We start from the raw sequence: 15,275 nt of genomic DNA, 5'->3' as shown, positions 1-15,275 counted from the left end.
GACAGCTTAAAGGTGTTTTGATTATTTGATTCAGGTGTTACAATGTTAGTAGGAAATATACTAATAAATGTGATTACAAACCAATAAAAAGGAACAAAAAAATAAAAACAAACAAACGAAAACCAACCAATCAAAGTGGGCGTAAAATTAGTTAGTTTTGGATTTATGATAGAAAGCGATTCAAACGCTACGATTAAGTGATCGATTAGCGATCGCCGTCTAACACTGAATTCATATTTGTTCGCAACAACTCTGTTTGTCTGAGATATGGCGATTTGTTCACATCATCCATCAATTTGAGCTTGCGTTTATTGCTAAACTATCCATCGAAGTATTTCGAGAGAGTAAGATATATAAGAGGGCAATACGAAACGTATTTTACGGTACAGTATTTGGTCCACTATGAGTGAAATTTTGAGAGACTTTAATCGAATCATCGTATACTTGCACGGATCCCCTACGAAGATCTTCCACAATACAGCACAAGATAATCTGAGGCTCTGTATTATTAGTTTGATCTTCTCTTCGCCTACATAAAATTGCCTCAGCAACAATGCTAATGATGACAACAGAACTGGGTTAACTTATGAAATATGGCTGCAGGGGTTTTTTTTCTTGATATCACATCTGATCTTGGTATGTCTATAGAGCTATAATCTACTAAATCAAATCACAACGCAGTTGCAGTATCGCTATGTTTCTTAAGATTTGCATAGTGAGAGCTTTATCAACAGGACATGCTTTGTGGTGAAGAATAATGTTATAAAGATTCCATACATCTCTTCATTTTATTCATTATTTTATATTGTTATTCAAAATATCCATAATGAGGTCCATTTAGTGGTCGAGTAAAAATTAGTGTGAAATATTGTTTTTTTTGTTATTTGTTACTACTGATGATTTTTAATCATATATTCTAAGCCCAGACTATTTACACTGTTTTCTATAATAACGTTTCACTTTGAATATTGTTGTGGTTCTTTTCTGTCCTCCAAATTTTAAAACGCCATATTTTAATGAAAAGAATCCGTGAAACGTAATTAAAACATGAATAAAAAACCGTTGCAAAACATTTAATTGATCATACGATATACTTTTAGGTAGGTATTGGCCGACGACGGTTGTTGCGCCAACAAAAGAAAAATGTACACCGTAACACCCCCCGAAACTGTTGCAATGTAACGCAACAATAATATGTAGAAAGCTTATAAACTTACCTAGAACACGATGGGAATATGTACACTAGAGAAAACATTAGCTCCCGTGCGGTGCTTATACATTGCTCGATCGCATATGATCAAGGTGGTTCGTTTATTTTCGTATACACTATTCACTCGTTCAGGTTACTTCGTATAGCGTCTCGAAGTGTACCATCGAGTGAAGCGATCCGATTTCGTTCGAAGTACTGACCACGTACTACAGGCTCGTACTAAGTCCTACACTCATCCTATCCTATGTAGAATTGAGCACTATCTAAACGTATCTACTAATCAATTAACGCGTCGTGGTCACACTAAACTGGTCCTTTTTCACACTAGAGTAAACCGTGTGCCTGCTAACACACAGTAAATAAATTAAAATCAAGTTTTGAAAAAAAAAAATCTACCGAATTTTCTCTCCTACATCCAGCCATTACAGAAGCCTACGTGGGCTTCGCAAACCCTGCGGTTTGCCTTCGGTTGTATAACTCGTGTCTTGTGCACACTTTTTAAAACGGTGTGTTATGGCAAAACGAATACAAAATCTAATGCTATGCTTCCTACCAAACATGGCAAACCGATCGTCGAAATCTTGTACCTCGTTTCGCTTACCAGCAGAGCTCGAACATTACAATCAAGTTTAGTCATAAACATAAATCTATTCCGCTGATCCTGATCGATGGCCATGTTGGTACGTTGGTGGAATGGTGGTATGGGAACTATGCTGCTTAAATATCACGCTTCCTGTATCTAGGCTATTTATGGTTGGTTGTATCAGCAAATCGTTGAAAAAAAAACGAAATCGAATGACAGCATTCCAAGCGCCGCTAGTGGACGTACTTCAGCTTGGTCCACCCGAACTGGCTGGCGTACACTTCTCTATAGCTGTTCTTGAAACCATAGAACGCGTACAGCGACAATCCTACCATCGAAAAACAAACAAGGTAAGTTAACAATTGTATTGAAGGAGCATCATACAGTTATGCATGCAGGTCGCGGATGGGTTACGAGTTACAATGATTTGCATGCCTGGGTGTTGCATGGTGTCATGTTGGCTCGACTACGGATCAGAGCAGAGGGTAGAAGGTGTTAGACGATACGGGTACATATGTTAACAGCATACCATCAGTAAGCAGGCAGGCGGGCAGATTAATAAAGGAAGATAAAATAATGGTGGGACTAGCGTCAAATCTACAGTCAGTGCCGGTGTGTACCCTTCGTTCGCTACGCGTCGGGCAGAAACTGTTTCGGTGGTACCGTTTTTCTGAGACCGTCCTTGAAGTTGCGGAACGACACCCGATGCTCGACCGAGTTGCGTATGCTGCTTGGACGCGTCTCGGGATTGATCGACTTGAGCACGTCATCGAACAGGAGCTTCTGTTTCTTTTTCGCCGTATCGAACCCGCGCGCCCGGTCACGGAAGCTTTCGTCTCGTGGTTTTGCTGCATCCCGCGGTGTGGCGGGAGCTAGCGAATTGCTGGATGAACCCATACTGAGCCCCGAATCCGTGCTGGATGCCGGTGGTTGCTGTTCGCCAATTGGTCGCTGAAGGTTATCTTCACTGACCGCTGCCATCATGCTCGGTTGCAACGTTTTCGGACGACCCGTTGCGTCCAGCGGTCCACGCAGTAGAATCTTCTCCAGCCGCGATTTGAAAGCATCGCGTGGATTAGAGGAGGATGGTGTAGTCGGTTCGGGGCTGGTAGGTTCATCGCGTGGTTTGAGAGTGGTGGCCAGTACGGTCGTGGAGCTGGGTACGGGTTTCAGCCTTTTCAACTCCACTTCATAATATTGTCCCTCGGTGGGAGTTTCAGCCGATGTCGGGAGCGGTGTTGGTGGTGTTGCTTCCGTTGGGAGAATCGATGCTCGTTGGGATTTTCCTTTGCCGAGCGTGTTGAACAGCACCGGATCGAAGATGGGAGCGGCCGGGATGGGACTCTTCGGTGTGCCCGGTATAACCGACCCGGCACGGATAGTGTTGAACAGCGTTTCGTCAAACTTGGGTGCGGGAGGTATTACCACGCTGCTGTACTCGGACCGTGCCCGGTCGACTTCCGGTTCGTCCGTTTCGCTTTCTTGCGGGGAGTTAGAGTGACTTAGCTTGTTTCGCAACAGCACGAAGCTCGGTTCACTGGTGGAACGGCTAATGCCCGGTACGGTCGGTGGCACGGATACCGTGGCCTCTTGTCGGGCGGAATAATCTTGCTCCTCTTCCAGCCGCGTCTCATCCGGCTGCTGTAGACGCTTTAGAGGTGCTTTAACTGGATTAATGAGCAGCGTGCTTAACCGGTTCATAAACCGTTCCTTCTCTGCCGCTCGGAAGTTGATGTAGTCTTGCTCTTCTTCGGTCAGCTCCTTCGGTGCCGGTGCTCCGTCTTCTCCCATTCCCGCGATATACATGACACGAGGCTTTAGCTTCTGCTTATCGCTTCCAACATCGGTGGAAGCATCTTCACTAGCTATTACTATCGTAGGAGGTTGCGTTTCTTTATCCGGATCGTCTTTGATATCTTGCACTTCTTTCTGTTCCTCTGGCTGGTGATCGTTGACTGAGGTAGAGGTAGGTTCTTCAGCATCGGCTTCAGGCATTTCCTGTTGCACTTCCACGATACTATCGTCCGCCCGGTGAATATCGGCAATGACCGATTGCTCACGAAAAACGGGACTAGCCAACGACTCATCATCACCGTTCGGTGTTCTGGGGATGTAGTTTCCCGAGCTGAGACCTTCCTCAACGGAAGGTAGCGTGTCTTCATCGTCTAGTATGTGATCTAAAAATGCGATCGCTCGGGAAGTTTCCTTCTCGTCCGTTATCGAGACAGGTTCGATGGATTCCCCACTACTTAGTGGCACTACTTTATGTTCGTCTCGACGTTCACCACTTTCTTCTTCCTGTGTCACAAAGTAAACCTTCCCATTAGGTTCAACCTTTTCCTTAAACCCACGAACCGTTTCCTCGGACAGTGGTATAATCTCATCGAAGCTACTCTTTGGTGTTGACGTGTTCGATCTCGGTTGTTTCATTTGACGCTGCTCCTCTTCCGGCTCGGCCACGGATACAGTACCTGCAGCAGCTACAACGGTCTGAGCAATGATCATCTCCTTTGTGGGGTGCGTCGGTTTCAGTTCCATCATTCGTGCTTCCTTTTCGGCTGTTTCGACCGATATGGCTGTGCTTAGATTCTGTGAATAGTACCCATTCTGCTGTGGATAGTTTGTGTGCTCGCGAACAGTAAGGTCCGAGCCGGTCACTGTTACGGATCCATTTTCTAGATCTGCCGTATGATCATCATCCTCACCATCATCATTCCTTCGGTAGCCCATTTCGGAAGTGGTCTCTACGGGAGGGAAATGTGGTACACGCACATCGGGATTTTTCGCTGCCCGCTTGTTACAGCAAACGCAGGTAAAGTAGATAACTAGTCCTAGGTCATTGGAATCCAACAATGAAGGGATACGGTGCATGCATCGATTGAATTTGGCAGTGAGCAACCAATCAGGAACGTAAAGAGAAGGGAAGAAAGGTTGCATGCAAACATGTTAGTGGTTACACTACAGGAAGAAGGGATCTATTTAGCTTGTTGAATGAGGGAGCTTAGTTAAATTGATCTACTACTGCTACTAATTCTACTACTACTTCTATGCTGCTGTAGATTGCAGGTGAGTGCATAAATGTGTTATAATAGCGAAAAGCAGGCATAAAAGGCTTACCAATTCCCATCCATATGCCAAAGCGTATCCAGGTGTAGACGTCCAGCATCAGCATCAGATAAATGTTCACAAAAATACTGATCCCCGGTAGCAGCGGCACTAGCGGCACTCGAAACGGTGCATCCGCCCTTTCCCGTGGCTGTATCGAGATGAGCAGCAGCACAAGCAGCGTCAGACCGAGCAGTACTCCGAACAGTATCCAGGCCCACAGTTCCATATCGTAGAAGATAGCGTCTTTTGCGTAAAAGATCGTGAGCGAAAGTGCAATCGCCAGTAGACCTACCGAAAAAAGGTACAATACGATCGCTTGAAACTGAAACCTCTTACCGCGTAGGAAGTGTAACTTACAGTAGATTGTCACCAGCACTCCGACCACACTGCTGGACACGTTCGTCGGTAAACGAATGCAGGACAGATTGAACAGCTGCTTGAAGAAAGCGGAACCCGTAACACGTTCACGTGCCTTCAGTAGGTTCGATGACTCATACGGGTCTCGGGTGCTGGTAGAGGGAATAGCTGGATCGGGGTTTTCGGAAAATCTGCCGGAAACAGAGAAGTATAAGCACAGGGAATACATCGATCAGCACGAATGATGACGTTAATTTTCATCGTCAGGTTTCGTTTCCCTCTCTGTTGTGAAGTTGCTAACGAAGATAACGATTTCAACCTTAACTTGAGTTTTGTTTCTCGCTTGTCCCACACAACATCAATGTTTTTTCGAAGTTAGTTATATAGGCGGGATTGTAACGCGCTTTGAATATTGAGCTTGGAAAAGTTTTTTTGTTTGCGCCAAAACGCAAGGTCAAAATTATTGTGAACCTTCAATCAGCAGTAAACATCAGCTGCACCTTCCTTCCTTCCTGACCATTTTTTAAAAGCAAACAGTACGTTATGCCATGCAGGCATGGCATGTAACAATAAAACACTTAAGTTTCGTAAAGCTTCCGAAACACAAAAAGAAGAGTGATGAAAACAAGTAGCTGCCAAGTAGCAAACCATACCACCGTCAAGTCAGGCTTCATTTCACTCGGTGAAGGTTGCCACCGCCGAATAGTGATGGATGTGGTGGGACATTAGGCTGACATGTTCGTTTGTCGTAAAAAAAGAAGGGGGGGGGGGGGGCGTTCCAAAGTTTCACTGCTTTAACGGTAACGGAGCAAACATTAGGTTGATTGGCATATGGAGACAGTTTCACGTGTTTGGTACAGTTATAGCGAAACGGTTATAACGTTTCATGATACCTACCTTAGAATGAGTATCGAGATCGCTACGACCGTGTACGCCATTAGCGTTCCGATCGACAGCATGTTGACCAACGCTTTCAGATCGAACAGGCCGCCCAGCGTACCGGTAAGCATGGCTGCACAAAGCGTCCCAAAAACGGGCGTCTTAAACCGTGGACTAACCTCACCCAGCACCCGGAAGATCAGCCCGTCCTGTGCCATGGCGTAGATGATGCGCGGCTGGGGAAACATGGCCCCGAACAAGCTTGCCACCAGCCCGATGATACCCCCGATGGCCACAATCCATTTGGCAAAGTGCCAACCGATTTCGTTGAAAACGTGCGGCAGCGGAGCGTTAACGTCCTGTTTGTAGTACGGCCAAACGAGCGTTAGCACCGTGGAGACACCGAAGTAGGCGAGGAAGATGATCGTTAACGAGCACAGGATCGCTCGCGGGATTGCCTTACGCGGATTGCGCACTTCTTCGCCCGTCGTCGCAATGCAGTCGAACCCGACGAAGCCAAAGAAACAGGTAGCAGCGCCGCGGAGCGTTCCCTCGAACCCGAACGGGAAAAAGCCTCCCTCGCCCGCATTGTACAGGCTGGACACGTTTTCCGGCTTTATGCGCCAGTTTTCCGGATCAGCCTTAATGGCGCCCGCTATGATGACGAACAGCACGATAAAGAGATTAAGCACGGTAAAGGCATTGTTGACCATGGTAGACTTTTTGAGGCCAAATGCCAGTGCGACTGTGGAGGAAGATGAAAAAGCAATAGAAGGCGTTAAAGCATGTTGAAGTAGCGTACTTACTTAATTCTGTCTCTATACTCACTGCCAAGCAAGATCGCGACAGTGAAGGCGAAAAAGTCAAAGTAGCTAGACATAAAGTCCCACTCGATTGGCGCCACCTCGAGGAAGCGCGTCTTCATTGTATCGTTTGCCAGCGTGTCGATGTACAGACTCAGGCCCCGTGACACACTCGCCGATCCGATGATGTACTCCAGCATCAGGTTCCAGCCGATGATGAACGCCATAAACTCACCGATGCACACGTAACTGTAGATGTACGCCGATCCTGACTTTGGGACGCGTGCTCCGAACTCAGCGTAGCACAGCCCTGCAAGACATACTTCGTTAGTGTTCCGTTCTGATGCGGAGAATGAGCCTGCTCTATAAATTGTGACTCCTACCAGCCAGAAAGGACGCCGCCGCAGCTATCAAAAACGACAGCACGACCGACGGACCAGCTTGATCCTTCGAGACATGGCCAGCGAGCACGTACACACCGACACCGAGCGTGGCGCCCACACCGAGCGCCGTGAGGTCAAAGGTATTCAGTATCCGGCCCAGCTTTTCCGAGCTCCCATCGAAGGAGAGCACTTTCCTGCGGGTCAGAATGCGCCAATACGAAGGACTGGCCATGGTCGCACTAACACTACTGCGCTGCACAGTGGGACCTCCGCCAAGGGGTAGGTGTCCGGCTCAGGAGGGAGCAACAGTGTGCTTCTGGAAACTGTGCCTCACTGCAAGATCGTGCTCGATACTGCTGCTGCTGCTGCCGCCGCTGCTGTCGGTCGTTGCTGCTCCACGGTCACAAACGCTTCTGCGCCTTATCGTAAGTTGCTTTCCCGTCTTGGTACGTCGTTATCATGGGTACCTGTCCAAGAAGAAAAGCAACAAGAAATTCAATTGCCTATCAGACTTTGTCACCCCTTTCGGTTCGGTATGTTTGCAAACGTATATCTTCAATTAGGTTATCTACACTGATTGGCATGCTGGCATATCACCTGCCCTCCGTCGGCAAAAAATATCATACACCAGTGTCGTCGTTCACTACACCCCGCACGGGAGCTACGGTAATTGGCACGTGATGCGTTTCGAGCGAACGTTACAGACTGTGTCTCATCCTATCAGCTGTTTGATACGCACAACCGATCCCGACCGAAATTAGACGAAGAACTCCTGTAAGGAAGTAATATGCTTTCCCCTTATTCGTTTGCTTTCTTTGCCCGGTGGGCTAGGGGGAACCTAGTTGAGAATGAAATCTTCCGGTAAACCTTCGCTGGGGATCTACTAATGAGATGCGTCAATGTGTCCAATGTGTCACTTATTGGGCATTTCTTGTGTTCCTGCTGAGATGACCTGCAGACAATGTCAACTTCAAACGGAATGTCTCGAGGTCTATTAAACGGATGAAATCAACCATTTTGCATACCGTGATAAGACCTCTATCACTTTCACTCTCATTATTTATTTGCGGTATATGCTGCCGGCTACCAAGTAAAAGCCGCACAATGTGTGGATGTGTCATCATGTCATTGTCTAGGTGGTTCTCTTTAGAAAATACAAACACAAACACACTGTACAATGATTAGATTACAAGAGCTGTACGCTAGAGGTGGTCAGTTTGTAGTCATGCGACATCGGGTTTGCTGATAATTGCCCGGTATATGCTCATCTGCCGCTTTGTGCTTTAGCTGCAGCTAAATGGAAGTCAAGATCACGCTACCCGATCGCGGCAGGGTCAAGAAGAGCAAATGCCTGAGCGAAAGGATGTGACCAAAAAGAAGTGCAATTTGTTTTTCCGACCTACAGTCATCCGTGAAGGACGCGTCTGGGATGGAGAGAATCGTACCATTGGGCATAAAGTTGCTGCCCGGACGTGCACAAAACAAAAGCAAACTGGAATGTGTGCGAATTTTATTTTGAATTTCTCAAGGCTAATGACTTTATTGAATTAGTACATCTTTTTCTGCTCTTCTATTTCAAACAATCATAAAATGATTTTTTTTGAATATTTAGGCAATGGAGAAAATGAATACACGATGACTCAAATACGCCGTATCTTCTAACGTCCACCTCAAGTGCCAGCACCACAATCACACAGGGCAATGATAAGGCTTTAATAATGCCCTTATGTTAATGATAATTCTACACTCGACAGACAAGCGACATTGCGACCCGGTTGATAGTGTCCCAGCACCACCGGCAGCCCCAAAGAGCTTACCCCGTGCGTCCTTGACACCGTTCCGATGTGTTCTAAATACTTTTCATTCTAATAGCAAACATACTTCGCGCGGATTGCACAATATCTGTTCGCAAATGATTGACTGTTTCTTATCACTGGGTCATTTTGCTTTGCATCTGGCTGCGGTGACAGTTCCGGTCGCATACACTTCTTCGGTTGTGACTGTCTGTTAGGTGGACTGGAGCTTCTTCAACCGCAACCGTCAATTATGCGATCATCGTGCGATACGGTTCGCGGGCTTTGGTCTCTCCTTGTAATTAAGACGAACGTATACGCGAACCGCGTACCGATCTACGGGGGGTTAGGCGGCGGTTTCAAGAGAGCGAGAAAGGGTGGTGAAGGAAAAGTGGGATGGGCCAATGAAGGGGAAAGGGAATTGCATCGTTTTGCTGAGCAACAGTATGACAACGGAGCCAAAACAGCCTACTTACCTACTACACATCGCACAGCTTCACATGTGCTATGTTTTTGCGCGTAGGCATAAGATGCGCTCAACCATTGCCATTATCACAAAGCGGTACGTTCAATATCAAGAGAGTAAGGTTGCCAATTTGCAACGACGCGTGGAGTGCAGCTGCTTTGTGGGCTTCGGGGTTGTTTTGTTTTCAATTAAGTTTTGTATTTACGGTTTTTGTTTTCATTGCGCATCTTGTTTGTACCTCGTGTTGTCTAGTGTGTTGTTAAGAGCTGCTGCTGCTGCTACTGGAAGGTAAGCGTTTGCGCTAATAGGCGATCGTACGGTGCGCTACCAACATTAAGCGTGATAACGCTAAGCACGATAGCAAACCCGCGTGCAAACTTGGCTTTCGAGCGCTGTGTTATGCATTGCGTGTGATGATGCACGGTAAGGGTTAATAATTGGGTATGGGGTGTAGCAGCAAATTTTGGAGGTTACATTTAGCCCGCATTGGTCGACTGTGAGATGCAAGATGATGAAATTCTGCCAAATTACCACGTATTATTGCATTTTCAAGCCTAAGGGACATCCGATTCTACCGATTCCAACTCACATGACCATTGCTAACAGATCAATCGTATGCTGTTCGCTTTCAAATGCACGCAAGCAAGTCGGTGGTTTTGTGAACCCTCCGCGTCTCGCATTTGTGTTAATCCGATAACTCACGAAACCTAAACGAGTGCCGAAGGAGGGGTAGCTGGTCAATGGGCGCGGAATGCGTTGCGCGTTAATTATTACACTTTCCACCCTGAATGCGTGTGACGGTGTGAGTGTGTGTGTTTGTATGGGTTTGTGTGTATGAAAAGGAAAAAACAGCACCAAACAGTGCCCGGCGCCCGGCTAGTCGAGGGCAAGCAAGTAAGTTTAGCGGTTCTTTCCTTTTTCCTTCACTTTCGCGCGCAACGGTTCGCGTCACTGCACGCATAATCGATGTTACCACGATGTGCCGCCCGCCAACGATATGTCTTGCGTTCAAGACTCCCTTGGAAGATGCACGCGTGTGCATTAAGGTAAAGGCAATTCGTGGACGTCGATAAGGGCGGTCCGTTCGCTGCCACCAGCCCTGCTCGATATCCGAAAACCCAAAAAAAATCCAGCAGAGCACACCGATTGCACCGATCGGCAGAGACTGTTTGAAGTCAAATGACCGTGAAAATGGGAATGGGAAGAGAATAAGTGCAAAAGAAACGGGCACCAAAACCCCTCCGTCCACTGGTGGATATGATTATTGATAAAGGGATTGATATTATCCAATCTGGCTCAATCTAAACTTTCGTTCGCTTCATTAAACTGTCGGCGACGAAACGGTAGGAAGAAGGAGAAGGGCAAAAGTAGGAGGTCCTTTAAAGTTAACATTTATGTTCGTTTTTCATTGACAAAAGAAATGAAAAAGGTAGAGTTACGAATTGGCAGCATAATGTGTTCATTCAAAAGCTTATACAATTAAAGATGGGACTGTTACAGCTCGTTTGTTGTTGTTGTTGTTTATGTAATTGGTGATTATTAATTGGTGAACTTCGGACCAAAGCGGGTATACAATCATCGTTTACTACAGCAAGATAGCTTTTATAATTTTTTTCAAACTCTGACTTTCAAAGGTAATACAAACATAATTTACAAGAGATATTTGATAAGCTCGTATGTTAACGTGTTTACAAAAGTTATCTATGTATTACTACTTTAATGTATTTGAAAATGAAGAGTAATATAAATACGAACATGTTTTTGATAAACATTTGCCAAATTTATGAGCTTCCACTCAACTGTGAGAGAAAAACAAAAAATCTATCGTTAATTTTTAGAACACACATTCACTAATCATCGCCTTAGAGCTTATTGCACAAATATACCAGCATTTTTGATGAACATTGTATGTTCCATATTTTGCAACAGGCTAGCTCATTTATCTATCTATTATCTAACACATTTATATGATAAGAATTGCTATCAAATACAAATATTGTATAATGTAGTACACATCACTACCCTCACATTGCCGTTTTTGTTCATCTCGTGCGTTCTATACCATGTTCTGAACGTTTTGCTCTTGTGTATATGTAGTTTTAGAGTGTCGTTTAAAACTGTGTTGAATAAGAAAAAAAAGCCCAAAAATGGTTAAGTGAAGAAAAAGCAAAATATTTCATTGAAGTCCGGTATAGTGTGAAATGATGTTTTCTTCGACATGTTAATTGCATACATTTGGAATGACACAAGCGAAATCCAAGAGATTTATAAAGAACCTGAATAAATGTCGTGCAAAACGAAGCTCACAAAATATTCTATAGGTCCTTTTTAGTCATTAATAGTCTGTTGATATTTTCATCGATTTGCTTTCTTATTGTCAGAAAATGCATCCCAAATAACCACACAAAACAAAACAAAATCGCTAAAACTACTTACTGTATCACCAATTTCTTAAATTCGAAAAGTTACTGTGACCTGTGTAAATAGTAAACCGTGAATAAAATGTAGATAATTTTAGATCTATCTGATATTCAAATCATAAAAAAACATTTAAAGTTTAAACGAATTTCAGTTTACATTTCCATGAAATCATTAAAAATGAAACACATATTCAAAGCGCACTGATAGTATCAAACGTAGGAAAGGCATGAGTGATCATTACATTTTAAAGAGATCGTAGGGTGTGACCAGCTAAATTGACACAAAAGAAAGTTGAAGTTTAAAATAAATGGAACTAATAAGTGGGGAACAAAAAAAAACAAACAAAAATCGGTAGAATATAAGAGCAAACGGCAAATTCCTCACAAGACAAACTTTTTGACCTACATTGGTATCAGTTGTATGGTTTCCGTAAGGGTCGTTTACATGTGTATACCTTCTTTTGGACTGAATCCCGCTGGATACAGTGATTCCTATTTAATGTTCTGGACAAAACTATTGAATGTTTTTGCTGCATGTTTTGCTTCTCAGTTTTAAGTGTTAAAACATACACACATTCACATAGGCTGCTATCAGTTAATCGCACTATATAAAACATCTACTCGAGCGAAGCTAGGTGGAACACATCTTCATTCTAGCGTGTTACGTCTAGAATCAACAGGTTTATGGCGTTGTGTAATGACTCCATACCTCCCCCACCGCGTTCTTACAACAGATGACATACGAGCCATATTAGCCCTCATCGTAATCTCTCACGAGAGTAGCGTCTTTAGCGATAAGAAACAGGTAGTTGCACCAGAACCGGTATCATCGGCTGATTCATATTATTGCGAGCGACAAATCAGCAATGTGGTTGTATCATGTTAAAGATATAATGTAATGACCATGTAAAACTCATTAAACAAAAAAACAAGCTTTGTTGTAAAGCTCATTGAATGATGAGCAAAATAGTTATGTTTAAATGTTTTCTTAAGATTCTTCAGTATTTAAACACTTAATAGTAAAGTATTGTTGTTTGTGCGCATCATTTTATCATTGGCGCACACCTGTTGTTACATCTCGCGGTATTCTGCACGGTAAAGGCAGCGGGCCAACGAAGGTTTGCGTAGCGGTTGTCGTGATTTGAAAGGACCGGCATTCCTACACCCCAATCAACATGCTTGTTCGCATGGACTGGAAACAGTTTGATAAGAGCCGTCGAGGTCCTATTTCATGTAGTCAACAACAATGTACGTGTGGTTTTATAAGTCGTTTCGGTTGCGGTTTTTTTTTATCTCGAGGAAGAAGTATCTCGTGAATTAGTAAGACAGGTAAACTATTCCTTCCTGGTTGATTTTTCATAAAATATACTCCATCTTGTAAAGTTAGGAATGCTAAAGATCATACTAACCATGAAATAAATCAGCTCACAATCCGAACTCAGAAGGAACAACAAAAAACTTAGAAAAATTCGAAGGTTATTTAAAAACAACCTGTACTAGCGCCACTACGGATGTACGTTGTCGATTTTGCTCTTCTTCGTATCGTAGCAAAAAAAAAAGCCACCACTGTTTCTTATCACTGGTGACTAATGATAAACATCACTTCAAATACAGGGGCAATCAAAGCAAACCCCTATCACTCACTACCAGGGAGTACAATGCCTGGGGTTGTCCATTATCAGCTGATACACATAGCACGTTATAAAATAACACACTCATCAAATGCAACACTTTCAAAACGGCTAACACTGTAATGCTTATAATATTGACTTCACTGGAAAAATCACTATCCACTACGACACTAAACCATTTACACCTGGTAAAAGGTTTTATTGCTCACAATTGAAGGCACTAGTCATATGGACACTATTGCTCTTAACGATTAAATAACAGAAGCTAACCGAGCAAGATGCACATCTTAATACACGGCCGGACTAAAGCGACTGGCGCTCACCGACTGTCACCGATGGTCCAAACCATAATCAAGCTTAAAGCACACTTTTGTTTCTTTTATTTGTGTCACACGGTCCAGCTGCCTTCGATGAGGACGGAGCACAACCAACTGGCGAGTGACTGGCGCGCGCAACGTCTCAATTGGAATAACGCATTGCACGCAACCGACCGTAGTAGTACCGGTGCGGTGATGCTTGGCCACAGTCTTGCCCGCTCTCTCGCTCTCAACGTTACGGTGGTAGTATGCGGTTTAGGGGTTTCCTCTCCCAGTGATCATCCTCTATGGCTTCCTAGTGAGCGGAAATTTGTTGTTTTTTGTTTTCTCTGCTTACCCACTGACCGTTCAGATTACTCTTATCTGTAAGAACTCAGAACCCCCCCACTCTAGTCAATAGCACCGACTGGCATTGCACTACCGATCTGGCCGGTAGAGTTCAGAGTGTAAGTGTTGATTGTTCTTGCCTGATTGGGTGCGAGGTACGATGAAACAATTCAAGGTTAGCGCAATGGAGGCCAGCTTCCACGCGTTTTCAACTGGTTAGGAGATAAGTTTATGCTCGCCGTGTATGAAGATCGTTTAGTGCAAAATTATACATTATGTTTGAAAAGCTGCAATAGCATTGCTGCAAATTTTAAAATTGTTTATAATTCACTACTCCTTTGCTACATACACATAAATCATAAATAACCGTTACATTTTAAACTGTAGCACGTGTCATCATACCAGCCTTCGCTGCTCTATTGCAATGCGCTTAGCATAGCATACATTCAGGCGCTTATCGCTAGCCCGAGCTAGCCGTGAGAAAGAAAACAATGCGCACGAATCGTCAATTCCCATGCAAATTAATCTGCACCCGCCTTGATTTACATTCTCCCTGTGCGATGAACCGCATGGGCAAATGTATATTGGCCGATTAATCTGCGCCATCCAAGACGCGGGCCGAGCAGCGTGACATTGACACCGAAAGAGAAAGTAACGATTTACATACACGAGCGTGTAACCTTGACGTCGGTTCTTCTACCACATCTGTTCGTCATCACGTTACTGCTCAAGAACCCATTAGGAAGCTGTGTGCTACAGTGCAACGCATATTTTTCATTCGTTGACATTATCGCACCGCCAAAAGCATGCGCGAATGGGGGAAATGGTTGTGGCGTGATTAGTGACGCGACAGCAGCAGCAGCAGCAACAGCTGGATCGTACCGTCCGCAAAGGGACACAGAGTAAGATCATTGGCACATACACGAGCTCATCAAGGGCCGACACGGAGAAGTGAGCTTGAACCGTGAGATGACCTAATTTTGTTCGCGCTGCACTCC

At 44.5% G+C, this 15,275-nt stretch overlaps 1 protein-coding gene across 8 annotated transcripts; it reads right to left on the bottom strand.

The window, feature by feature from the left end:
• Positions 1 to 1,272: 1,272 nt before the first annotated feature.
• LOC1275298 (cationic amino acid transporter 2) lies at positions 1,273 to 14,285 on the bottom strand. 8 transcript variants are annotated; one of them, XM_061659533.1, is made up of 7 exons: positions 13,412 to 14,285; positions 7,324 to 7,790; positions 6,966 to 7,250; positions 6,156 to 6,882; positions 5,259 to 5,449; positions 4,911 to 5,189; positions 1,273 to 2,121 (listed from the first exon to the last, which is right to left on the bottom strand). In XM_061659533.1, the coding sequence occupies exons 2-7, from the start codon at positions 7,553 to 7,555 to the stop codon at positions 2,027 to 2,029; spliced, it is 1,809 nt and encodes a 602-aa protein (XP_061515517.1). In that variant the 5' UTR covers positions 7,556 to 7,790; positions 13,412 to 14,285; the 3' UTR covers positions 1,273 to 2,026. The 8 variants fall into 8 exon arrangements, with proteins under 8 accessions (XP_061515517.1, XP_061515513.1, XP_061515515.1 ...); XM_061659529.1 differs by having other exon boundaries at positions 1,273 to 4,624; positions 13,412 to 14,120; XM_061659531.1 differs by having other exon boundaries at positions 1,273 to 4,624; positions 13,494 to 14,120.
• Positions 14,286 to 15,275: the final 990 nt, after the last annotated feature.

Source organism: Anopheles gambiae, chromosome 3, assembly GCF_943734735.2.
Source record: "Anopheles gambiae chromosome 3, idAnoGambNW_F1_1, whole genome shotgun sequence".
Taxonomy (NCBI): Eukaryota; Metazoa; Arthropoda; class Insecta; order Diptera; family Culicidae; genus Anopheles; species Anopheles gambiae.
Note: the sequence above shows the minus strand (reverse complement) of the source record. Positions and strands in the feature narration are given on the sequence as shown.

What these genes read in the sequence shown, in the direction of transcription:
- LOC1275298 (XM_061659529.1), bottom strand. Translation starts at nt 7,555, where the DNA reads ATGGCCAGTCCTTCGTATTGGCGCATTCTGACCCGCAGGAAAGTGCTC. An exon ending in ATCTCGATACTCATTCTAAG is followed by an intron (nt 5,450 to 6,155) that starts GTAGGTATCATG and finishes TGTTTCCGGCAG; the next exon opens with ATTTTCCGAAAACCCCGATC. An exon ending in TGGCATATGGATGGGAATTG is followed by an intron (nt 4,625 to 4,910) that starts GTAAGCCTTTTA and finishes CCAATGACCTAG; the next exon opens with GACTAGTTATCTACTTTACC.